Source organism: Paralichthys olivaceus, chromosome 3 (assembly GCF_024713975.1).
Source record: "Paralichthys olivaceus isolate ysfri-2021 chromosome 3, ASM2471397v2, whole genome shotgun sequence".
Taxonomy (NCBI): Eukaryota; Metazoa; Chordata; class Actinopteri; order Pleuronectiformes; family Paralichthyidae; genus Paralichthys; species Paralichthys olivaceus.
In genome coordinates, this window is record NC_091095.1 from 17,221,471 (window position 1) to 17,249,014 (window position 27,544).

Consider the following 27,544-nt stretch of genomic DNA (forward strand, 5'->3'; position numbering starts at 1 on the left):
CAGAAAACAGATTATGATAAATGAATCACAAATATCCAGTAGTTATACCATACAAAATGAGTTGAATATGGGCTTGAATACAATTATTTTTTCCCTTATTTTTTAACAGTAGGACTACAATCCAACACAAAAAGTCAACAATAACAATAAACGTCAACCTCAAACAGTTAAAGAGTACAAAATGTTTTAAATATATTAAATGCTCTATTAGCAACAGGTTTGTCGTTGAGAAAATGTTAGCAAGAATTGACAGACAGGATGTAATAACCATTTACAACTGTGTACAAAATTAATGATGTCGTGATTCCCGATGTACCTACATTCTTTGTAATGCATTAACTGACTCAAAACTTATATTACTTATTTCAGACCCAGAAGTTGAGATACTTATTTCTAATCTGTTAGCTGTGGGCTGTTGGATGTCAGAAGCATTCTGACAGAAACACACACAAACACAAACATCCCAGTAGTTAGCTTTGTTTCTGCTGTGTTCTTGTCACTTGTGTATTCATAGACATATACAGACAGAACTTTTTTTCATCTCATCTGTACCTGTACCGTCATGCTATACGAAGCAACAGTAATGGTATATATTTATAGAAGGGCCACAGACAGGATTTTAGAAACACTGCGGTCACGGTTACATATGATAAAACTTATGTGACACTGTGGTGCACAATTAATATCAAACATTTCACATGCGACGTACCTGAAAATGAATCAATATCTGATTTTTTCTATGTGAAGTGATGATTAACGTGCTTAAGATGAGAAATATGTTTAACGTGCTTAGGCCACATATATTTTAAAAGTATAATTGTACAATATTAAAGGAGCTATATGTAAGTTTTTGCTTCTGTTACGTATAGCCAATGTTAGCATTGATAACTGTGTCATAGCTACTTGCCAATGTAACAGTTCCTCGCAGCATGAGCTGAAGATGTATTATTCTCTATAGCTTGTTAACAATGATGGCTGAAGCTTTTGGCTAGTGACCATCAACCCCACCCGCACCTGGCAACAAACCATGCTTGGCTAAAGTGAAAACTTACATAAGACACCTTTAAGTTTAGAAGTACTGGAATCAGCTCATGAACTAGCCACAATATGTTAGTTTTTTAATTGTACAGTGTGACCCCCCCCCCACTCCACATTGCTTAAGCCCCCAAAACACCAAGGATATGACCCCAGTGTCCTCAATGGTAGATATACATATATTTTTATTTCTGTTGTGCCAATGCATTTTGCCCATCCTTGCTTGAGCTTTAAGGAGTTATAAGTCCCTAATTTGTAGCTACATATCGCAAAGGTTTTTTTTTTGCTACATAATGATACTTCCCTTTCAGATTGATAAGTATAATCTGATTTCCCTTCTTATTCAGCTGAATGTCTCAAATGGGGTAAAAAATAAATCAGTGGGCCACGTTTTGCTTCCAAGCCTTGCCATCCCTTTTCAGTCCTCTCACAGTCTCTTAAAGTCACCCAAACACTACTTTACATCCACTTCAGACACACAGACGAAAACTCTAACCAGACAGATTCTTGAAGAAAGTATTATTCCATGGTATTGGGTTTGGACTGTGTTGCTGAACATCATTAGAAAATGGAGAAAATAACTTAAAAGTACATATCTAACTCTACAAATGTTACAGACCTCAACAAATGTACATTTATGTGACAGGAGGCTGGAGTAATAAAAATAAAGATCAGAGCTAGTTCAAGACTATTGTGAGGAGGCAGGCGAGCCAGCCAGTTGCCGCTCAGAGTTCAGACTTGGGAAGCTAGGATGGGAGCATGGGCAGGAAATGAGTGGATGGGTGTCTTCGTCGAGCCTTGTGACCTCGCCGTGGCTTCCCGCGGCCGTTTAGTGAAACAAACATCTGCCTGCCGCCATGCTTCCACCGCAGTGAGGCATACGTGTTGTAGCCGTTCTCTTCAATGCGCTCCTTGAACTTGCAGCTCGGGTTGTACTTCACCTGTAACCAGAAGGAATAAGACATGAGATATTTAGGAGGTTATAGATGAGTGTACGGGCTCACCTGCTATAAGAGGCCAGTTCCCATGAATATTGTGACAGTACGATATTTTGCAGGTGTTTGTAGTTGATAAGGTGAGATTTTCTGACAAATAATTTAGCAAAATTTTTTTTTTCTTAGTCCACAATCTAAATGTTTAGTCTAGAATTAATGAATTGGTGCCCCTAAATGCAGTGCAGATACAATGATGTGACATTTTGAGACTGTCTCTGAAACATCATCCTCATCCACCTAATACAAAAACCCTTAAAAAAAACTTTCAAGAAACAATGTTTTGGTTATTTAGGATAATCCACAGATCTCCCAGTTAAATTTATGCTGTGACCCATACGTGAAGGCTGATCACAGACCGAGACTGATGATAATCTGTGAAATATCTTGTGTAACTGGGATGTTGTTATTGGACGGAAACTTCCATTTCTGTTCAATAATATTTTGTTGGATTGCGAGAGGAAATGTGAAACTTTGACAAATAAGAGTAAATGGAAAAATAAGTTATTTCTGGTGGATATGCATGACGAGGTTCTCAGATGTACCAAAATATAACCACAAGAGATTTTGCTACATTCCCTTTTGCAGATCGTTGTCACGCTGCCATAATGTCACGCTCTCTGTGATAGCATCAAGATAGTGTGAGCTTAGCATGAATCACCTGCCCTTTTGGTATGATGGGACAATGCAGAGTTAACTAAAGGCCCCAGATCTATTTCTGTCATGTCTTCTGTGTTTGTTGGACACACTTGTCTTATCACTGCTGGCTGACTGATTGCTGAAGATCTGAATACATGAGCTAGACACCACACTTTTCACTCACCCACAAAGAGAGGTGATTACTTTTGAAAGCTTGCTGTGCAAAGCAACAATTGGCAGATGACACGCACACCTTGAAAAGAGCCCAGCTGGCTCTTTGTCATTGCTGGTTGGGTTTCTTTTTTCTGTTATATCTATTTTGACAGTGGAACAAGCATACTCAAACTGCAGGTATCATCAACCAGGTCCCAGGTGTACAGCCATGATTGATAGTTACTCTGAACCTCCTCTTGACGTTCCAGAGATGTCACTTCAGCAGAATCAAACATGTTTGGATAGGCACTCATTTACGACCCCTATATGTATCACCCCCTCCCAGCCATTCCATCTTGACCTCCAGAAACAATGTTGCCAGGTTGTATACTCACCGATCCAAAGAGTGTGCCTTTCTTGGACATAGCTAAGTACAGCCCGGTGCTGACAGATTTGATGGCAACAACTCCCACACTGACAGATCGGATTTCCATCAGGCCTGGAAAATAAAAGAGAACAAGAGTCTGGGTTAGAAACATCAAGCTTTGGGAGTTCCCCCATCAAAAGCCACTCTATCATTAGTGATTACAATACCAGACAACCATATGCTCTGGGGAGAGAGATCCCAAGACAAGAAAAAAAAAACAGGACACGGACAATGAGAGAGCTCACTTTTTGAGATCAACTAAGCGTTTTGGTCAACAGGTGAAAGTTTTGCTGTACTGGAAAAGGCAAAAAGTTATAGTTATCTAGTTTAGTATAATTGCATAATGTTTCAGATGTACCCCAAAGTCCTGAATGACACACACTTCTATGGCAGACATACACAGTGCCTGAGCCTGCACAGTGTCAGTCTGCCTTGCTACATGCATTCATAAAAGCCTCCTGACTCCAGATGTGACACTCCATCATGATGATACCCAGTTTTGTTTACCGGGGGACACACAGCCTGTGTCTGCTGGCCACTTAAACAGCCTCCCTCACTCACTTTACCCCATGAAAAAGCTGGCAAACTTGTGGGCTAATTGTTTCCTCTGGGCACTGATTGCAAACAAGTCCCATGTGGCTCTCTCTTGATCTGGTTTTTGTCTGCATACAAAATTGAAGGCACACACCCATTGTCATGGCTACGACAGGGAGATGTTTTGGAGATGACCTGAGGGCTCACCGCAGGCTCCTGAATAGAAACTAATTGCTGGAGAAGAGGCTCTTTATGATGGGTTTTTTTTTCTGGTTTGATTTGCCCACTTACACCTTCAAAAGCACCCGTATGTGGCCTGCTATCTGATATGAGCACAAAATCTTCGTTTTACACCCCTGAAAGCCACATCTCTGCAGATAAAACATGTTATGCTGCTCTTCAAAGGCTCGGTACCGCTGGATATTTGTGGAAAAGGATTGTTGGATCTGCAAAGATGCTGTAAACGCAGTCCCAGATCACAGTGCTGAAGGGGCATATTGACCCAAAGCTGTTAGGAAATGAAGGAGTGATAAAAGCTGTACCCAACTGACTAACCTCCGGCTGCTTCTGTACAACCACAGATCTCGTACAGGGTAGAGTTCCTGAATAGTTTTACTGATTAAATCCATTCAGCAATGAAAAATAAATGCACACACACCAAGGGTTTCACGAATGTATCTCTCTTTGCAGATTTTGAAGCTATTGGTTTTTGCAAATCCAAAATTTGTTTGGAAAGACAATTATCTATCTAATCATATCCATACTACTACATTCAATTGAAACTAAAACAAACTCCATCCACATGAACATGTTGCCCTGTATCAGTAATAATCTGCTTCTATACTAACACAACTGAAATGCATTCAGTGACCAATCACGTACACTGGGCATGTGCGTAAACAGGACGCAGACTGGCTACTCTGCAGTTGGTTACTTATAGAAAATACTACAAAAAAGAAACAACAACAGTGAAAAGAACAGGGTTTTCTATTCTTGGACAAACAATGTGTACTAGTATATAAGTAAGTATAAGCAACATTTTGCCTTCGCTGCTAGCAGTTGAGCCATGACAGACAAGAACCAATAAGGAAGCGAATGTCATCCTTTACAAATGTCTGATTTTGCCTGTCGGTTCTTTAATGTCACTGGAATTTTCAAACAGAAACAGAGACAACATTTCCAAAACTCAGTTTTAGGCTCTCGAAAACGCCAGAGCAGTGTGGACTGCATGTGTAAACGTGGTAAAGAGATGTGTATTAATACTGAAAAGTCGTGGTGTGTCCTGGGTGGCTGCTATTACCATCATCCTTCTGTTGTCGGTCTCAAAGAGCACCAGAAACATAAAAACACATCTGCTGCTCCCATCACTCTAAACAAGCAACTATCTCCAGAACATCACTGGTCGTGCTTACCAAGTGAGGTCATTTACTTTAGTCCCAGACACAAAGAGCTACAAAGAGTTAAAAAGAGGAAAGAAAAGACAGGAAAGGTAAACAAACACAAACTCCTGTTGAGTGTCTTTCTTCTCTGACAGGAGCGTGTAAATTAAGCCCTCTCTCAGCTCACCACAGCTGCAGGGACGGGGGGAATGGCTCAGTCGAGTCCATCTAGGTATCTAGCCCAGCTGCACCCCCATCATTCCTACGTTGCCTCTGATCCTCCGAGGAAACATTAACACTTTGATGGCAGTCTCCTCTTTATGAGCTGTGTTTACAAACACCGGGTGTGCTATGGTGGCACCTGGAGCGTGCAAGGGACTCATAAGCAATTAGCTGAGGCCCGGCTGGTGATTGGAGCACTGCAAGGATTTATGGGGGATTAGTCCAGGCCTATGAAAACCGCTGGTGCCTGAAAGTGGTGCCAGCAGTAATTGCCTTTTTTTTTCTTTCTTGCTGGTTCAAGTTCCAGGCACAGTAGGTGTGTTGGAAGCTACAGTTTGTCACATCTGAGACATTACTAATACCAAACCAATCAAAAACTTGGAATTGTTAACACAGTTTATTAAAAAAAGAATGGAGGGAAAATTAGAAGCATCTATTGTCCAATATCTGTAGCGACAAGTTTTCAGGTTTGTTGGCTATCATTTTGTGAAGAACTTCAACTAAACTCCCCACGTCTTCCTTATGGCACATTAAATATTGTCCTTCCTCTCTTCAGGACTACTCTACATGTCACTTCATTCATACGTGGCGGTGTCGCAGCCAGCAGACACAAAGATCTGAGGACATAAACTGGGGATTTCACGTTGTCTACAGAAATCACTTGGGCTCTGGACGCTTGACCACACATCTATAAAGACCAGTTAGATCCATATAACTCACAGTCCCCCTTTGAAAAGTCACTCCATTGTGTTCGAAGCCTGAGAAATCAGAGTGAGGCACTGCAAGCTATTAGAGGGTTTTCTTAACTGCTAAAATACAAAGGTCACTTTAGTGGAAGGACGGCTTATATTGAGTTTGGCCTCCAGACCTGAAGAAGTGTACTGCAATATTGATAGAGTTTTATGAAAGTATAGTTTTTAACTGGAATTGTTTCAACATTCATCATAAGTTTTTTAAAAAGATGTCGAGATATATGTATGATTTAAGAAAAACCCCACAATTTAAAGTGTAGAAATTGGTAAATCATGGCTTTATAATTCCTTTTAAACTATAATTTTGGTTTAAATCGAACTATAGCCTTGTGGCTCTGAATATGCATTTAAATTACTTTACATAAGCACCGTGGAAATACTCATGCCTTTATTAACTGTTTCTTTCTTTAAATATGCTCTGTCATAAATTGTTGGGAAATTGATGCAGACAGGCACGAATATGCAATAAAATATATTTTAGTCGAAAAACTGACTGTATTTACAAAACATTTAAGTGACACTAAGAAAAGTTTTAATGATTTTCTCTCAAAAAACTTTTCAAACCTTTTCAACAATATCATGATTAAATAGCGCAGCAAGAAGCAATGGAGACAAATTGACTCTTTGTTCTTGAGTTGCATTGGAAACTGAAGGTCACCTCTTCACCACGGTCAGCGGAGCAAGTATCAACTGATGGCCCTATTGAGCTCATGAAAAAGGTGCTTTTGGCTTCCCACTTGCAATTGGCCAGATCTCTTAACCTTTGACATGTTTTGGCTGCGACTGTCAATAAGCTCAAGCTGCCATTACAAGCAAATCCCTCACTATACATGTCTAGTCAACTGTGGACTTGCTATTTATTTCTCCTCTATGGGATTTTTAAAAGCATAGAAAAAGTCTTTTGCCCATGTCTTTTTTTATTCTTTCTTTTCTTTCCGTCCCCCATTTTTTGGAAGTTGGCCCATCGTCAGATCATTCAAGCCTTTTCTGACCTTGAAAAAAAAGGCAGAAAAGGCAGAGAGAGACACTCTCACGGGGTTCCCTTTTATCAGACTTGGTATGGGGGAGGAGGAGGAGGGAGCCAGTACAGGGTGAAGGTGCTGGGTATAAGATTGGGGGTTTGGGTGTTGGTGGGAAGGCTGCCCCCCCAATAAGTCTTTGTTGCTCACCTGAGAGGTGAAGAGCTAGACAAGATCTTATTAATGACCAAGCATTTTCAATAGAGCTCTACAAAGTGTGGCAAAATGGTTCCTTCCATCACAGACTTAAAGCAGAAAAGAGTGAAAGACTGAGCAAAGGGAGTGAGAAAAAGAGATTTTTCTGCTCCTTTCCTCCTGTCTTCTTTTTGTTCCTTTTCCCAGGTCTTTAATTTCTTGGGTTGCCCCCTTGAGCAGCCCTCCATGGCTCAGTGCTCGACTAGAGCGGAGCCTGGGAATCTCGGAGTTCCCGCTGTGCTCCTGCTCTTGATTGACATACCTTTTCAATTATTTCACAGTTTGCTTGCAGTTTAAATGAAGAGGGCCCTGTTGTTTTTTTCCTTCTGCCCTCCTTTTCAAAATACAAGCTTTTCATGTTGGGTCTGGGCTGCCGGGCCTAATGGCTGTGACCAGCACCTTTGATCTGCCATGACCCCCTCGAAGGGTCTGGTACTGGGCGAAGCAGCCGCCTGTGTGTATCAGCATGGACAAAGGCTGCATCACTCACGTTTGCTTTAAACACCTTGAGAGATTACCATGAGAACGGGCTCTAGTGGAGGCCTTCACAGGTCGTGTGATATGGAAACTTGCATGTTAACCCTTGAACGTACAGTAGAAATTCCGACCAATCATTAGCAAGTACTTCCTGAGAAGGAGGGAATGTAATCTGCGTACAATTTACATTTTCACCAATAAAGAAAAATGTCGCTGCATATTTAAGCAACTTTGCAAAGCCACTGCCTGTTGTTCATTGCTTTGTAAGATATGTATATTTACATTTGTTAATTTCCCAATCTTGGGACAATAAAGGAATTCTAAAAATACTTATGTTATACTCTACAAACAAATCAATAGAATGGAAGATACTCTCACTAATTTCTTCCATGTGGTGTCTTTTGCACGTTGATGCAGTGGAAGCAAGCCAACCTCTCATTCATTTAAAAATGCCTTTAAACACAAATTGGATAAAACAGTTGCTTGCACAGCTTTATCAACCATTGTTCACACAAACCATAAACTGTTCTGCCTGCTGCCATCTGACCGACGTTACTGCAGCATCCAGGCCCGCACCACCAGGCTCAGAGACGGTTTCATCCCCCAGGCCATAAGACTTTTAAACTCCTCCCATTTATTATATTCTATTTTTAATACTTTAGGTTATTGTTATTTTATATATTCGATTTCCTTTTTTATATTCTACTTGTTATTTTTCTCCAAGCATTTTATTGCCAGCGACTGCTATATGTAATTGTTGTGTGTATGACAATAAACCATTGAATCCTCCTTGAATCCTTGAATCCATCCTAATCTCTGCCTTCGAGTCCAACTAAAAGCCTGAATATACCTCAAGCAAAGTGCTTGATGAGTCATCTAACAGCATTTGAAACATTTCCACAGAATTGTGGCTGTGCATCCATCAACTATGAGACTTCTCGAATAATCACATCTATTTAATACAGAGATTGGCAGAGCCCTAACCCTAAGAAATGTACGATGACCCACAATTGCATTTAATTGTAAGACAGCAATTATGACAAATATGCGTTAGCAGGAAGTTTTGGTGGATCGATGGATCAACTATGTCAACAGCAAAGTGACACTACTATAGGTCACGTCAGAGGGTCGAGACAAATTCTCACCTGACTGTAACGAATTTCTTTCAGGAAGGACCATCTGAAAGTATCCGCCCTCATCCTTTTGTTTGTCCAATTCATCATGTTGAGATGACAGAGACATGCAAAAGAAACTGGGTTCTTGGAAAAAGACGGAGAAAGCTGATGTCATGTTTTAGCCCACCTTTGAATGTGGCAAAATGTGCAAACACTTTTGCCTTTAGACATAGGGAACAGGCATGCTGTATGACCTCTAGTCAGTTTGAAGCATAGTGAGGACCGAAAGTGTCATTAAACTTGTATGAATTTAGACCAGATATAAGATTCATAACCCAGAATCAAGTTCTCATTCTATTTTTCAGTTGGATTTAAAAGAGGATATACCTGTGGTTTAAAAGAAATGCACCCAAAGAGATTTAAGCAATGATTGCACAAGCAATGATTGTTTTGACTGCCCATAAAATGTTACCATGACATTGATCTGGGGCAGAGGCCATTGTTTATATCCCAACAACAAACTGCGAATGTTTCAGCTCGTCAGCTTGTGGTGACTAATAAAAGGCAGAAGAGGTATGTGATCAAGAATCACTGCTTCTGTTTCAGTGGCTCTGAGGACACACAGGAGGCATAAAATAACCACTGCTCTTGTAGCATTCTTGTTTTCAAAAATGCACTCCTATCCCAAATGATTTTCAACTCACTTCTTTCAGTGAATCAAATTTGACCTAATTCTTTGTGTGAAAAAAAATCCAAACGCTTCATATCAACTCATATATGACGGATGAATGAATGTCTGCTCAGAGGAGGCTCATATAGCAGGATCCTGATATTTCTGCTTTGTGGCACATGATACTGGGTCAGAGATGATTTCATTGCATTGAGTGGCTGATATGAAAGCTGATCTTCAATTTGCTGTGATTTATGACATTGCTGCTGAGAAGGAAAGAAATTATTTACAAATAACATGGTCTACTGAGCTTAAATTGTTAGCATTGGAATAGTAATGTTATCATATCTCCCTTTTAAATTGCAGATGGTAAATACAATGTTTTAATACATGCATGTGGACTTGAGCTACAACAACATGAACGTACATTTTGGTTTCTCTATATGTTATTTTTTCTTAGTTACTTTCCACATTCACATTGCCATGAAGGTCCATGTTACATAAACTCCTTAACTCTCTTTACATCTCCAAGCTAATCTTGAGTCTTTGTTCACTGGTACAGACACAGGTTACGTACACACAGATAGGATGAGCACAGATTATGGCTGAAACCAGAAGATTTATGGTGGAATCACAATAACATACACAAAACACACCCAAAATGAGTGCAGTGGTAAATCGGCCCCCTGAAGAACCATAACTTCGATATGACCTTTTCTATCTGACCTTCCTCTGATTAAGTACTTAACTGTGCTCACAGTGAAGTGAAATATACTTTCAATTCCTCTTTTCTTTTTACACATCACACTTGGACTTGTGTGTGCCTCCTCTACCAGCATGCACTGGGTGCACCAGATTATATTACTTCTGCAGCCACACACAGCTGCCAGTCTTTCACATTTGAGTTAGGTACTATCCAGATTGATGATGGTGTATTATACATCTCAAAATTATCAACACGGTCAGCTGAATGCTTTTTCTTGATGCACACTGGTATTTAAAAACATTTATATTATGTTGAACAATGCACTGTACATTACAGAAATAGTTAGCCACAAGCTGGTGAACATAGTAGCACATTTAGCAGCTATGGAATCAGATATTCGTGGTTGGCAGAGACCAAAAGCAGAGCTATAAGGAAGAGGGAACCAGTGGCCAAATTTAAAATAAAAATGTAAAGTGTAATAACCAACTCTTTTCTAACAAGTTCTCAACCCAAAAGATGATGTTATGTCGATGCAGTTTTGCCACCTTACCTCTATTATCTTTAGTGACCCAAAAATCTGCTTAGGTTTTCTATAATTCTACTTTTGCCAAGATAAAATGAGAACACACTCAGGATTTAAACAATGCCCAATGTGCATCTAAGAGTACTCACTTACTTTAAGGGGGCTTATTGACACATGTTTTACTATCAGTAATAACACTAGGAACTATACATTTTATCAATGACTTATCAAAGAACAAAGCTAACATGACTAGCAACTGTTATGTTTGATCAGTGAGTAGTTTACAGGTTACAAGTTCAAAAAATCACTCCCGCTGTGATGTTGCTAAAACCCAAACGTTACTAAACACACTAAAGCTGCTTTCAGACCTGCACTGAACTCATGTGAGAACACAAATGTCAGTTCCTCTGGACAATTTCTAGAGCATTTCCTGGGTAAAATGAGTAAAATGTCTGAGTAAGCCAATGCGGAAGATGCCAATGAAAATGTCAGTTTGGAAGAACAACAAGATTTGAGAGCTTTTGGTGTCCAGGGCAGATGCCTGTGTTGATGTGCTGTTCACAAAAACATGCGATTACTTACGTCCTGGCCATTTTCATGTTTTTGTGAACACATCTGACAAAAGGCCAACTCTGTGAAATGTCCAGACCCAATTTTCCAGACACTTTACGGACTTCATGTCTGAAATGAAGACTTTGTCAAATACTGTTAAAAGCCATGTGGCAGTTCTCTACAGGCAGAAACTTCTGAGCATGAGGCATTTTTGGTCACACATGAGCGATGTCTGAACAGGTGTTTAACATCTGCTTCTGACGGCTAACACAGGACTGATTGAAATGCCACAATGATTTTCTGCCCTATGTCTTGAAGGGACATTACAATTTAGGTCTTCTTTGATTTAATAACTTGTGCAAGGATGAGCCCATTTGTACGTAGCTGCATATCTTTATGTTCGTCTCATATTGCAGGGTAATTATGCAGCTAAATCAACACCTTGTCATGACCATTATCTGTGGCAAGAAGCAAGAACACTAATGACTATATTTTATTGAAACTTCCAATGCTGCCACAGTTATAAAACCTAGTTTTGCTTTTTAGCAGCTTATAGGAGGTTTAAGGTTAATTGTAAATATTTTTGTTGACATCAGGGGGAAACTTCACTCTTAGGTAAAAAGGTTAGGCTTTATTATTTTAGGTTAATGGGAGGGTTTGTTTGTATAAAAAACACACTTGTAAAGTCACTGTCCACAGTGTTTCATTCACATGCTGGTGAAATGATGACATTTATTTTTGTTTGAATAGGTGTGATCAGCCTCAAAATACACGTTGTGATGACCTCATTGGTTTCTGGACAGCAACAAAATTTACAATGTCTTTAAATGGGGCTGCACTAAGGCTACTGTGTGCATACTTGTGCAGAACAGCTGTCAGTCTATAGGCAGCACCTACACAAAGTGTACCTGTCTTTCTCTCCTTCATCCTGTCTCCCATCTGCTACCCTGCTTTTCCCTGCCCCTCTGTACCGCATTTTTTCTGTCTTAGTCTGGCTCTTTCCCTCCCTGGGTCACTCCATCACTCTCCCTTCTAGCCTGTCTGCACCAGGTCTCCGGACATGCATCATACCTATTAATTTTACTGGACTCAGATGATTTATTCATCCTCTACCAGCAGCTATGAGATATGTCTGCTTCAAGCCCATGAGAGCTGAACCAAACACACACACACAGACACACACACACACACACACAAACCCCAAGCTCACTACCTACTGTTTCAATTCTTAGTTTTTTTTCTCTATCTATGCTTACATAGATTATCTTAATAAGTGTCAAATGTAATCTCTAAGGTGCTCAGGCTACATCCATACTACAAAGTTTTCAAAATAAAACAATCTCCGTCTACACAATTGTTTTGACATAGTTTTAATCAGTCAACACTAACATGCCTGAATAAGCACAACACGTGACTTGTTGGTGTACACAGGAAGGGATGTGTACACCGAAAGCTTGAACAATAGCTCATCACCTACACATGTAAGCAGTTGTATCATTGTAAAATGCAAAATTAAACAGCAAAACAGTTATTAGCAAGGACAACAGGGTGCATTTTACAATAGTAGCTGGGACCCAATCAGCACGGAGTTCTAAGTGTCTGTTATAATTTCCAAATGTCTCAGTTTCTGCCCATCCAGACTAAAACGCAGCCCTGAAGTTTTCAAACTGAAACAGGGCTAGCAGCATTTCCAAACTTCTCCATTTTAGCAGCTATAAAACTACAGAGTAGTGTGGCAGGCGTATCTGTAGCAGAGTTGATGTGCTTTCAAAAGAAAACATAGTTATATGGATGTATCCTTAGTAATCCAAGTAACTTGGCGCTGAGGTCTGATTCTGTTCGTCAAATGAGCTCAGACCGTCTGGAAGTCTGAACAGTGTTTCTTCAGCACAGTTTAACTCTGAATTCCTCACATTGGCTTTGATCAAACAAAATTTAAAGAGAACTTAATTTAAGTCACAGCAAAGGAAATAAGTAACAGGACTATTTTTGCCCTTTTTCTTTCTCGTGCCCTTGAACTTTTAACAGATCTAAACATGCTGTCACTTTCCAAATCGCTCTGCGTGCTGTCATGTAAATGTGACTGTACACAATGTCCTCTATACCTGAAGGAAGTAGGACACACGATAGACTGGTCTGCGTGTGTGTGTACATTTTCTCGCAGGTGGCCCACCCCGTCAAAAAAACAAGAACGATGGATAGAAAGCACGAGAAGAAAGGAGAGAAAAGACTGGCAGAGGGCAGGTCTTCCCTGCCCACATATCACTTGCTGTTCCCACATTCCATCAAAGTCTCTGGAGGGATGAGAGTGAAGATGAGACTGATAAGATTGTTTTTTATTCTGTCTTTTTAATATCACTCTAAAGTCAATGACGAGGGCCGTTCGTACAGCAATGGTTTTGTTATATCTATTTTTATTATTATTGAGTAGTCGTAAAATTAATCATTATTATCTGTTATGGTCGCATGCCTTTCTGCAAGACAAACAGCATTTGAACATCTTCATTATGGTGATTTAAGAAAATGGATGGCATTCACCAATTCTTTAGATCACTGTAAGAGGGAACATCTTGCATTGTATCACCTCACAGTGCAATATCACTTGCTGTATTATGTTCTCGCCTCCATCTACATGACGTTTCGTCTCCTTGAACAAAGTCATGGACTTCTTGGCTTTGGCAAGACAAGCGTCAAACCTCAGGTCAAACCATTCCCTCTTCCGTATCTGGGATATCAGTCTCATTATTCAATGGGTAAAACATCATCCGTGAATAACTACAGTACCTTAGCACAAATTACAAAAGGAGTCTGGAAACAATTTGAAGTGCACTCCAGATTTGTGCACAGGCTGGTTTTCAGGCCGTTCCCCCTGCCTGCCAGACTGAGCCACTAAGGGAGGTGTAAAGCAGAGACAATCTACCTCTCTACATCCCGGGGCCCTTTTTTTTTGAGCCTGTGAACAAGCCACATGGTGGTGATCTGCTGAAAGCTGACTCCCACACTCCCTCGGCCCCAGCCCCGGCCGCAAGGGGTGACATTCTCTCACACACAATCCAGAGGCTGGTCCTCTTTCAGGACTCGCACTCGGCCCTGTTACCCCCACCCTTTCATATGGTGCTGCTGGGAGAAGTACTCCAGGGATTAGCCCAGTCAGGTCTTTCAAAGGCCATTAGAGCAAATTACAGGTATCCTGTTACCAGTGCGCTGGGACAGGCCAGGTGAGGGGCGCAGAGGCCAGGCGGGAGAGCAGGGGTCAGCTTGGGACAAAAAGACAAGGCCACCCTGGGCCCCACTCTATCGGAGTGTCTCCCTGGCTCCACGAACTGGTAGACCGGCATCTATGAATGGCTCACTTGATGGGACCTCAGAGACATTGTCTCACCAACGTAACTTTAGCCTTTTTTTCTTAGTGCCCCCCCCCCCCACCCCCAGACTTCACTCTCCCCACCCTGGTTTTTCTTGTATTTCGATTGATGTGGGCATGACTTTGACCAGATAAATGATCACACAGCCTTTAAAATATAAATAAGGGTTAAACTGCAATGCACCACCTCTCAACCATTGTTTCACTAAAATACTGCAAACACGCCATGTCCTGGCTACAGCATGCGCCACACAAAAAGACCTGCCTCAGGTAAAAGATTATTTGAATCGCATTAACTGTTTCTACTTCAGACCAAATTCAAACTGGAATGGCAACCACACAGCTATTAATGTTCTGTCAATGAATCGCTATGCTGCAGGCTTCATGAGATGCTGCTGATAAAGTCATGGAGATGGCCAGAGGGAGTTCCGCATCCTGCCATTTTCTCTGGACTACACACACACTCTTGCCTGCGCAAACATGCCTCTTGGCCACACAGACGCACACACGCCTCACCCTATACCAACCGGTGGATGGCAATCTAGTAGAGGAGCTGCGGAAGTGTTTCATTAGCCAATTACCGCTGGAAGATAAAGCCTGCGTTCCCACAGTTGGCGAGGCCGGGGGTCAAATGTGACCAATTACCCTCCATCCCCTCACAGGACAGATTAGTTTGTCTGATTTATCCCTAGACAGGCTGACCCAATACTCCAGAATCCCAATCCACATCTGGATACACGTGCGTGTGTGTGTGCATGTGTGTGAGCAATTCACATTCAAACATTATGCTTATACAGTCAATTAAATTTTAACAATGACACCACGAGGATTACATATAAGTAGAAAGTAATTTTTTGGGAGAGAGACAATGATAAAGCACAGAAAAAACTCCCACTGACTCACATTAGTAACAGTTTAGAGAGCAGCACTAAAATCTCTTCTACCACAAACCCCACCAAACAGTAATCTTCATTTGCTGTCATTATGCACTCAATGGTAGGTTTACCTCTGAACACAAATTTCCTTGGACATGCTAAGCTGTGATTGTATGAAATGGAACATCAATCAGTTCATTAAGGACCTCCAGGATGCTGAATCAGAGGCCCTCTGTTGATCAAACCCCCAAGTTTACAAGCGTGGTGGGGGCAAAGGTATAGAGCACGCTCTGAGCCAGTTGGCGAGAGGTGGGGTGATGGGCTGCTGAAGGGGGGCTATGGGATAGCAGAGGTGAAAAAGGTTAACGAAGGCAGTGTGGAGCCTGCCTGCTCGTCTGCGCCTGTGTGGCACTGAGGGGCCACAATCCTACAGACCAAGAGGCCTTTTTCTTTAATCAAGGAGCTAGATCGGGGAGGGCAAACTGCCTCCAAATCATCCATCACATCCGTAACAAGCGAACGGCGAGCTATCAAAGGCTTCACAGATAGTTACGAGCAGATCTGCCCACTGAGAGCTTTTGTGACTCACGGCTTCTGCAGTTTCCTGCACTTTGGTACTCTGGGAGGGGTGGTTGGGTCGGCGGGATCCACATTAGACTGAGGTCACTCCCCAGTGCAACAAAATTGCAGTAAGCTGGTTTATTGCATCTGTGACTGGTTTGGATGGCTGTCCAGAGCAGATTCAGCCACCAACCTCAAGCCAGTGGATATATTATCAGGAGAAAACAAAGACCATGTTTACAGTTTCATGCATTAATCTTCACATGGCTCTACGTAAAAAGAATTTAGAGCCACTTATTACACAGCGGTCACATTTGAACCAAACCAGCAGTCAATGTAAAACACAGTGGACCTGTGCCTAGTTTGGAACATACTCCTGAGATTAAAGGTAGTTAATGAAGCTGTTTAAGCAAATTATTTGACCAACTCAGATGTTGTAGGTAACAGGCATATGAGGGTGTGAAGCCTAGTAATACATTTCAAAGAGAATCATTCATTGCATAGACTTTCTAGCTACATTAATGTAAAAATTAATTGTCAAGTTGAAATCAACATTATAGCAAGTTTCCGATATTGATATTTGAATAATTAAGAATATATCAGTATCCATGTTGTAATTTCAATCAATATCCATGCCCAGACTAATCTGACTCTGATTGTGTCAATATGGTCATATCATATCACTGGTTTGATAGATATAAAAAATATATATTTTTTTTGTATTATAAAATAGACATGAGGATTGAAAGAAGTGGGCATTTGGGACGCAGGTCTGATCCAATGAAAGACACTATCAAATTGCATTGTGGGACATGAAAGGGATCCTACTTGAGCCATTCTAGGGAATAAAATACCCCAGCCTATACTTCATTGATCTTTACTGTTGTTTTTTTTTTCTTTCCCACCATCATCATCTAACCAATGTGACATGAGTGCTACATCACCCTTGCCAGTTGTATGATTTCTTATTGATCATGTCAGAGCTTTAACCTTTTGTGAACGCCATTGAAATGATTACTTCACTGTTATTTATTTGTAGTTTTGTGTTTTTAAAGCACATTGAACCAGTCCCTTTATTGTAGAGAGTGGTACTAAGTGTAAGTGTGTGCATGTGAGGCTCAGGTGTGCAGCAAGGTTCCGGTGAGTGAGCACCAGGACACAGAATATTCTCTGTGGTCTGAGCTTGCCCCATATCTACATTATTAAAATGAGATGGGCTTACGGGGAGGTGACAGAAGGCACAAGAGTGAAATCAGGGCCATGTCAGAGCTGTCACTTGCTCCACTGGTCAAAGGGGCCTGACCCCAATCCTATCCACTGCAGGGGAGAAGAGGGAGAAATGGAGACAGCAGAAGGGAGAGAGATGGTGAGGTGTAGAAAGTTGTGGACAAAAAACAAAAAAAGAAAGACTTGGTAGTGAAAGTTATGTGCATACAGATAGAAATGGGTGCAGAGACAGTACCAGGATTTTTACATTAGCATTTTACATTCAGCATCCGTCTGTGCAAAAGTGAAGCCTGATATACTGTATGGTGGAAACCTGGTGCTCCATGCAGTTGGTTATGTGCTTGCTTGGTTGTGGATGACTACAGGCTGCAGAGAAACTTCCACTACAACGTTTTTCTCATAGATGCTTTCAGACATGCATTGAAGTCAAGAAATTTTCCTGAAATTTTCCAGAGAAGCTGTATGTGAGAATGCAAATGTATGAGTCAGTTGCTCCAGACATTTTGTGGAACTTTTCCTCCCAGCACCCTAATAAAATGTCCGGAAAATGTCAAAGTGAGCCCATGTGAGAATACAACTGGAAAATTCACAGCAATTATTTCATGTCTGGAAATAAGCTAATGTGTCATAAAAAAAATAGATAAATACGCTACGTCCACTTTCCCAATCTCTGGCTAACAAAATACGTTAATATGAAATATGTAGTATTTGTTCAGGATAAAGTAACCTCCATTCTGTCGAGGTTTCTGTATCTATGTTGGCCTGTTGCATGGTGTGGACTGTACTGGCTCAACTATATCACTGCAACGCTTACCACCCTCTGTGTCCTAACGAGGAGCATGACTTTCCAGACAGGGAAAAACACCCATGTGCACAAAAGCTTGCACATGTCAGCGTGCATGTAAACACACACTCACACAAATGTGTCTGAATCTAGTGCAAGGTAAGGTCTGGTTTGTATTAGCCATTAGGGAACGGAAAAGCACATCTTTTTCAGTTTAGGGTCCACTTCATGCTCCCACAGTGGCACAAGTATAAACACAGGCACATGCATTCTAAAAGTACACACACATTCAAAGTTCCTTGACACGATACTCACATCCTACTCGCGTTCGTTTAGCGAAATGGCCTCAGAGATAAAAAGCAGGTACGAGGGGCTGTGTGTAATGCAGTTCAGGGAAGACGCTGTGTATAGTCTCAACCTGTTGGTATGCACTGGAGTTGCTGTTTTAAGACTCCCCACATTTGCATTAATTATCTGACTTCTACACTCAGGAAGCGCATTCGCAACAGTTATTTACTCCAGATAACTTCCCTGCTTCAGACTTCAAGGCACAGGCAAACTTCAACATAGATGCTGTTAATCTAATGGAAATAAATAACACAGATTATTTGTTTGCTCTCTGTCAAATATCATCAAAGTCCAAAATATAATCCGAAATGTAAAGTTCTCATTTAAATTCTTTTACTTTCAGATCAAGTTCTAGTCCAAGGTAGGTGTACCATATTTCCACACAGTTGTCCATATGGTCTGCATGTTGCAACCTATATATGGAGGTGCATGGCCCATATTCAGTGGGTGATTTGTTATTTAACGTACTAGCATCTATATGTAAAGTTCTTGTGCATATAACTCGGAGGTGTATCTCCATATGATTAACTTTTGGACCTGATTCATTGGGGGTGGGAGGATGAGGGACGACACCCCTGCAGTAAGTACTTGTTGTGAGAACACAGAAAGTGAAAGCGGAATCTCCCAAGTTAATGTTGAACCCTGTCCATCTGCTGAAGATGGTAAATTCTTTATGGAGTTATAAGAAGGTATAAATTTGACCGGTCATTGAAGGGGTTTTCAATCATTTTGGAGAGGATGGCATCCCCCCTCATCCCCCTACAAATCATCTACTGCCCATATTGAAATCTGAACACTTCTTCATAGACTACAACTGGAATGCAGACAAATGTGTGTTTACATTTCAAATTATAGTTCTCATTGATTGTTACATTGAAAATTGCAGTTTGATGATGGTGATGATGATTCTCAGTGCTAATCTTTTGCTTTCATCTGTATGAAGTAATAGTCAGAGTCACTCGTCACCACCTCTTCAGTTTGCTTCTGGATTCATTTCACTTCAAATCATCTGAACACAACCACAATCTGGTGCGTCTCTCATGGTCTTGTTGGTTGGTCAGTGTCCCATTTTGTCTCCACAGTGAAATATCTTATCAGTTATTGGATTGGCTTGCAACAAAGGTTTATGCACTTATTCATGGTCCCCAGGGTACATCTGCCTTTTTCTCTGGCATCACTCGGACTCTTCGTGGACTCCTCTAAGGGCACAGACATACATGACTTGATGGTAACATTATAAGGAAAGTTGGGACACATGAGTTCTCTCCTGTGCAGTATCTTACTTGAGTGTGTTTAGTTGCAAATATGTCACATCCAGAGATGTGTTGTCATGATTCAACACATTTCAAGTGTGTTACACAAACCCAGGAGCTGTAAACTAGATGTTTATGACTTGATGGCATGACAGCTAGTCAATATTTAGCCATGCAAACTGACGGGCAGGTTGAGGTTTGTGGCTGGGTGTGACTGAGGGATTTAAGTCTGCTGAAAGTTCAGGGAGCTCCCATGCATGTGCTCCTGTGGCTTATAACTTCACAGAAGAAAATTTACCAGAATGTCACCTAGGCGAAAGACTGAAGCACCTGATTTTACTGCCTCTTATTGCTCTCTTTATGATCTGGACAGAGAGGGATATCTGCCTCGTGGGCAACAGGTGCATTACATTCCTGCTATTATTGCTTCCTAGTCCCTGGCTCCTTGTGAGTTCAGGTTAAATTTGAACACCTTTAAACTCCCGTAGCTGTTGTCGGTGGGTTATAGCTGTATTTAAGGATGCCAAGTTGTTCCTTTTCCCCCCCCATTTACCACAGGGGTTCTTTCTCAGTTTCTTTATTCCTGGGCCAGTGGTTTAAAGCCTTCCAAGACATGATGTCTGGCTCAGTCTGAGCAGGGAGGTGAGAGGCTTTATTGGAAGGGTCGAAATAAAACCATTAATCTGTCTTGGTCTATCTGAGGTTGAGGTGAGACCTGTCTCCCAGTACTCAATGCGTTGGTTATGACAGTGCAAATGTGTGCGTGTGTGTGTGTGCATGAGTAGTGAGTGGTGGCTGCTCCTCTGTGAGTATTTCCTTTGGCAAATGATGTTAAACATGTGTTGCTGCATGAGTAAGACTAGCTGGCCGACTGCTCCCAACTGATCTAACTAATACTCATTTTACACCTTTCACAAAAAAAAACATTCACAGTATTAACGGCCCTAATGTGTTCTCATTTGGGAAAAGGCCAAGCTCTTCACTCCCATTTTAAAAACTTTGCGTTTGGCTGTGACCCTTCAGTATTACTTTACCCTACTGTAATTTATTCTGACTCATTACAATGGTGTAAAAAGCTCCTAAATCATTGAGGGAGTAGTTTTTGGATGGCAACTGATCTACTACAGTCTGCTCACTGGAAAATATATGAGCAAGTATAATGGTTATTTTTTCTGGACCAAATAATGTTTAAAGAGTCAAACCTCAATCTTGCTGTATTACACTGTAATCACTCTTTTATGTTAACACTCTTTCCTCCAAGAATTTCAGAATCAATTTATTTTTCGAGACATCAGGTCAAACATCTTCTATCAATGACTCTAATGTCCATGGAGCTGATTACTGGCATCACAGAGGTTTCTCCTTTGTGTTCCCTTGTCCAGAAATGTGGGATATTATGAATGAATCAGTTGATCTTGCCAAAGTCAGACTCTATAAACCTACTGATGAACCCAGTAAATCTCGGAGAGGAGCCGCAGCCAGTCTGCTAAAGGCTGTTAGCTACTAATTGCTACATTTCCAGAGCCCATTCATGATAGGCCATCAAACCCTGGTGACGGAGACCAGGGATGCCCGGCTAATTAGGGTGACACCGACACTCTTGTCCTGCAATGTTCCCAGGACAGTGCTGGTGTGTGCATTTGTGAAGGATTTAACATGCACGTTCACCATGTGTGCGTGTGCCAGAGATGATTTATTTAGCTTTCAGCCTCTTAATGCCAGGAACAGCTGGCAAAGGGTCGATTCTCATGTGTCTCCCATCGGCCAAGTTCATGCACTGTCTCTATTGGAGTAGAATAATAAATGCATGATTCGTGGGATTGTACCCTCCCGTTGGCATCCAGAATGTCCACGAATCCCCTCACAGTTGAGACGACCCAGAGGAAACCTTACATAATGCCTAATGAGCAGCGGGAAACGCTCCAACACTCCTCTAGCCTTTAATTTCCACCTCAATACTGAGCAGAGCACGCCCAAGTCCTTCTCTTAGCCTCATTAACATGTGTATTCTCCCGATTCAAAACACCAAAGGACTTCCTTCAGCCAGGTGCTTCCCTCTCTAGCCCCTCCAGCCCCGGTGCTGTTGATCCAGTCACACATCCCCATGTAAGCGAGAGCAAAAGTGAATCATGGTGAGGATGTAGGAAGGCCAGGACAGAATAAACTTTCACAGATCCTTAAAATATCACAACAGACATTTTGTAATGTCTGTCGTTTTAGCATGTGGATACTATCGACAAAACATCTGACCTGACGCTTGATCAAAAAGCTGCTTCATTTCACAAAAATTACACAATGTACCTCCAATTATATAAAGTTGAATAATCAACAAATCTGCATTATATATATTCCTCTGTGTGTGTGTAGATTAACATAGATTAGTAGTTAAATCCAATATCTATTTTTGGAAGTTACAGCGTGATATGCACTTTTATTTTGTACTATTAATTACATTTGATTGGACAGCCCAACAAATGTCTCCTAGCAACGGGTTTAGATTAATTTATTTTTTATTGCACCTCACGATTTAGTGAATCAAAAGGTGTAATTTATTGAAGAATTGTAAATTGTTTTAAAATTTAGCTATATTGCCCCCCCCCCCCCCCCCCGTAAGTCTTTATAACAGGCAAAATTAGATTTTTGACAAGAACATTTCTGTAATCTTAAATCAACTGGTGCAACCCAGTCCTAGTATTCACAAAAAAATTGTTTCATTCCACATAACATACAATCCATTTATGATTGCGGACAGTGGTTAGTTATATATCTTTATTTTACCGCGGTATGAACAGATGCTCATCATTGCGTCTGATGTCAAACTGGTCAAACCTTTTCATTGGACTTAGTCGCCTGTCTGCAGTTTCCACTTTCTACAAAACGTTTGAATAATTTCCACAACACATTTCTATGGGTTGGAAGATTTTCTTCCTGTGGGTCACATCCAACTTAAATACGCTCATGAACTTGGTAAACTCTCACATCAAACAGCAAGATTTTGGACACCGAGGGACATTTGGTAAACACGCAGCACGCCCTGGCTGTGAGGGTTGTGTGGTTGCAGGGGCTTGCACGGAGCAGGTCTGGTTTCGGTGACTTCTGCGATTATAGCCGGTTTGGTGAGGTGACCTTATTTCCTACAAGGATGAATGGGCTGTCACTACCTTGAGACTGCACAAGCGTTTGATGCCTTTAGCCACACACACCCAAATTTTAACAGTCCATCCTTTAAAATGAGAGAAAATATATGCAGGGTGGTGATCCAAAAAAATACCACAAAAGAAACTAAATAGTGGTGGAAATAGAAATTAGGTTTCTAATTAAAGACTTAACAAAATATAATCCCTTTACACATAATAATTGAATTTGACTCTACTCTTTCAGAGTTTGCTGTTGTAATTGATTGTGAGCATGTTGCTGGGTGTGGCTGCGCAGCTGTTGTGCTGTAGAAATTTCTCATTAGCAGGCTATGACTGATGACCCAGGACAGGATATGATGCATACCTGCCTCCCAAGCTTTTGTAAACACTTGGTTGTGTTTTTCCTTTCGATCATTCGCTGCTTCGCCGTAGTTCAAAAAGGAAAAACATGTCAGGGCCCTCCCCTTCAATCTGTCAAACTACTGTACTTTGTCTCTTGTTGCGGTTAGGTCAAGTTATTCTCAGCAACCTGGCTTATCAGGTGGATGGTAATCATAGGTGGACTAGTTTGAGAACGTGTGGTTTCAAAGGCTGGCATCAGTTTAATCTAACTTATCGGATTTCTATTAATAGTTTGATTAACAAATGCTTAGCTGTAAAAGTGTGATAAACATTTTTTCTTGATTCTGATAAGGACCAGATACCTGAGCCTTTTTCTGTATATATTTCTGTGTGTGATGGGATAAGATAAGATATTTTTTCAGAGCACTTTGGATATGTAACTGATATTAAGTCCATCCTCACTGCTGCAACTGATAGTTTTGAATTTCATCAGTCTGCAAATTGTATCTCTTGTTTGTCCTTTAGAGCACCTCAGTTGGCACAATGACTCCTTTACAACATTGCTTCATTTCATGCTAAAATGTACATCCTTGTGAGTTGCACTGCAAGTCAGATAAACAAAAGTGCACTTATTCTCTCATTCTCCGTCTCCCTTTCGACTCTGTCCAGCTCTCTCATCCCTCTAAAACAGCCTTTGTCCCTCCCGTCTCTTCCCTCAGCTGTTCCATGCCCCTGCTCCACTGGGATTGATACAATATTTTCCAACCTCAATTAGCTGAGAGCCTGTTGACTAATTCCAACTGTTTTTACACCTGAGAGGGATCTGGGAGTCGCTGCTGGAAAAACTGAGTGGGGTGGAGGTGAAGGGCCGGAGCCTGGGTGTAGCAGGCAGAGCTGTCGGGTAATATAGCTGTGTCGACAAGAGCGTAAGGGCAACACAGAGGACAGAGGAGGGGTCGGCCAGACTACTGGGCAGCGTTTCTGGAAGCTGCAGTCAGGCTGCAGGAAGACAGTCCTGAGTTGACAGCTACAGTTTGTTAAGGTGTGCTGAGCAGTGTGTCTGCAGGTATGTCCACTATGTGTATTGCAAGAACTCCAAGCATTCAAGCATATGTCAGGAATGTTTGCATTTCCATTGTTCCATACTGATTTTTAGATTGAAACTGTATTCATTTAATCCTAAGGAGAAACACATCCTCTTTCCTGTGTAAGATGAATCTGTGCCACTGCTCTTGTCATTAAATATGTACCACTTCCTGCTTGTCCAGCATTGTCACTATATCGTTATCAAGACATCATCTGGGAATGTGATGGAAGTAATGGTAGCCTCAGTCAGAACTAGGACAAGACCTCAAAATGGCCTTTGTCCCTCTAGCTCCCATTGTGAGACGCAACAGCAGAATTACCACGAGGTCCGTTTTGTTAGAATTGAGGCAAAGCCTACATGACCGCTGGTCTGGCAGCGCGCTCAGCTCAGGGTGCAGGTACACACCCTCCCTCTGTGTGAGCGCTGAAAGAATCGTTCTTTCCACCAAAGGAAATGAGAGGATGATGGCTAAAGTGTATGAGGACATTATATTTAAGGGGACTGTACTTTTTCAAAGAGTGCAGCTCCAACCGCCAGAGCATAAATGACATTAATATGGCAAGAAAAGGCATCTCACATCAATGCCCAGACATCAATTTTGCTGCTGTCCTTGAACACTCGTTTAAATTTAAACTCCCTCGTGATTCCAAATTGCTACCAGTCTTCCAGCATGACTTTTAAAGTGTCAAGTTTATTTGAGAGAAATATTTTATTATGGTAGCTGACACATTACAACTAACATGGGAGAATAATGTCTGAACTTGGATACACCCACAGGACACCATTTACCACAATAATAATTTATCTGAAGTTGAATTCCTACCTGTGTGTGTGTGTGGTTTTAAAAGATTCTGCCAGGTGACTAATCCTGACAGGTTAACAGATGTCATCCAGTCTGCAGCTCAGAGCTTAATGAAACTGTGGCATCAGACTGGTCCTTTCGCCTGACGCAGCAGCTGTTCCTGCCCCCAGTAGCCGTATGGAAAAATGTGACTCACCCGCTTGTGTAAAAAAGCATTAATGACCAAATGCATAAATATTACAGTCAAAGGCATAAATGTCTCTAAGGGCTATCCAGTCCGTCAGTCAACCAGTGACTAATGGAGAGGGAGGTCAGATCGTGACCACAGTCGGCTCCTCTGACCTGTTCAAGCATCTAAAAGACAACCATGGACAGACACACCCAAGAAGCTTATACCATCAGAATAACCTGGGTCTATGTGGATGTGCTCCACTGAATGTTGCACACGGGACTTCAACAAATGTCCTGTCTGAGCAGGTGCTAAGAAGCAAGGCGCGGGGTGCAGGAGATACAGCCGACTCTGAGGCTGTGAGCACATGTGTCAGGAAAATGTGACGGCAAATGATTGTCAGGAAAGTGTTCATACACTAATCCCCAAACACTGCTTTAGACCAAAACTGTTAGCTATTCACACAGGCATGGTCATACATGCACGTACAAAGAATATGCACTTTCTAAGTTTATATCTGACTTCAAAACTGCCATCTCACTACTTGTACCTAATGTGAACAGAACACATGAATCCGTGTTTGCATTTGTTTGGAGAATGTGTTTCCGTTTACACCTGCTACTTACACGATGCATTTCCATCACAGTCTTGACAAGTTAATCCTCAGTGAAGCTTTTTTTTCCGACACCAGCTTGCATCGCCAACTGATGCTCAATGTCTTTCCTCAAGTCAGCTTTCTTGTAAACTCAGTGCTGGCTGTCCCATGAGGAGCCTAAATCCACACACAAGTGTATTCCCTTTTTACCTAGCAACGCTTCTCATGCTCTAAACACAACACAAATAGCAGCGTGGTGATATAACCTCAGGATATCCCTATGAACTGCTATAAAAGTGAAAAGATAAGAAAGTCCAGCCAAAACACACAGAATGCACTCAGGCTGCCCCAGCTACTTACTGTCTGCGTAGTTTTTCCGACGAGTGCCATCCACTTTGCCTGTTTTGTCAATGCACAGGAAGAACTTGTTAGCAGAGTAAAGTCGCCGTAGTCGGACATCGCCCTCTAGGTGATTGTAACTGCGAGTGTGCCTTTCCAATGTCCATGAACAGTTGATGCCACTTGCAAGAACCTGTAGGGGTTCATGCCCTACCCCGGGAGGACAGGCCCCTGTGGCAGTGCCAGCGGTGACCAGGAGCAGAGTGAAGCATGCCAAGCAAAGGGAGGCTGCACTGGGTAGGGGGAGAAGTCGCCTGGCGGAGGCTGCAGCAGTGGTGGTGCCAAGGGTAGGTTCAGGACAGAGATGGGCTACGGACAGTGTCCATCTGCACATGGTGGGTCAGACTCCCAAGGTGCACCTTGTGCAAGCTGTAGGCATGCTGATGATCAGGAGATGTCCCGGTGGAGGGATGACAAGAGGGTGGGATTCCTGAAGGGAGGGAAAAATTGCACTCTCCACAGACCCTCTGAATGTCACCAACAACCAGTGTCCACTCTGGGCTGACAGCAGGCCTCCCTACAGAAACAAGCTCTTTTCTTCAGTTTTCATCTTCAGTCCTGTTTTGTCTGTTTGTCCACTGGTTGTCCACTGCTTTCATAAATTCAATGGATCCACCTTGAAAAGTTCCTCTTCAATCCCGCTCCTTGTCTGTCAGTATGTCTTCCTCCTTCTTCTTTCCTGGTCCACAGATAAAAAGTCCTGGGCAGTTGATGCTCACGTGTGTGAGTATTTGTGTGCGTGCGTGTGTGTGTGTGTGTGCACCTCGCAGTGCTCTGCTCTTTCCAGCTGGATAGTAACAAGGTGCCTGTCTGAGCTGCTGGCCCGCAGTTGAATGAGGGTTGGTGACTGACTCTATGTGAGTGTGTATGCGTGTGTGTTTGTGTGTGCGTGAGTGTGTGATACTGGGAGAGGAAGAGGGAAAGAGAGGGAGTGAGTAAGTGAGTGAGTATGGGAGGGAGAGAGCAAGTGTGTGTGTGTGTGTGTGTGTGTGTGTGTTTGTGTGTGTGTGTTTGCGACAGAGAGAGAGAGAGAAAGAGAGAGAGCGAGGCAGTGAGAGTGTGTTTGTATGTGTCAGAGTGAGTGGCAGTCAGCGAGTGTGTGTCAGCCAGCACAGGGCAGCGAAGCAGTAAGTTAATGGCCTCGCGCTCTGCTGTGCAGTCAGTCAGCCAGTCCTCTCTTCTGTGGAGGCACCGGCTGAGTCGTCCTGCAT

General features: G+C 41.9%; 1 protein-coding gene and 1 long non-coding RNA gene across 3 annotated transcripts in view; one reads left to right on the forward strand and one right to left on the reverse strand.

The window, feature by feature from the left end:
• Positions 1-27,544, forward strand: part of LOC138407220 (uncharacterized) — a 48,076-nt gene that overhangs the window by 14,741 nt on the left and 5,791 nt on the right. The gene's annotated exons all lie outside the window — the stretch shown is intronic.
• Positions 1,648-26,797, reverse strand: fgf22 (fibroblast growth factor 22). The gene is made up of 3 exons (XM_020080512.2): positions 26,295-26,797; positions 3,215-3,318; positions 1,648-1,976 (listed from the first exon to the last, which is right to left on the reverse strand). Exons 1-3 carry the CDS (start codon positions 26,665-26,667, stop codon positions 1,782-1,784), a joined length of 672 nt encoding a protein of 223 aa, XP_019936071.1. The 5' UTR covers positions 26,668-26,797; the 3' UTR covers positions 1,648-1,781.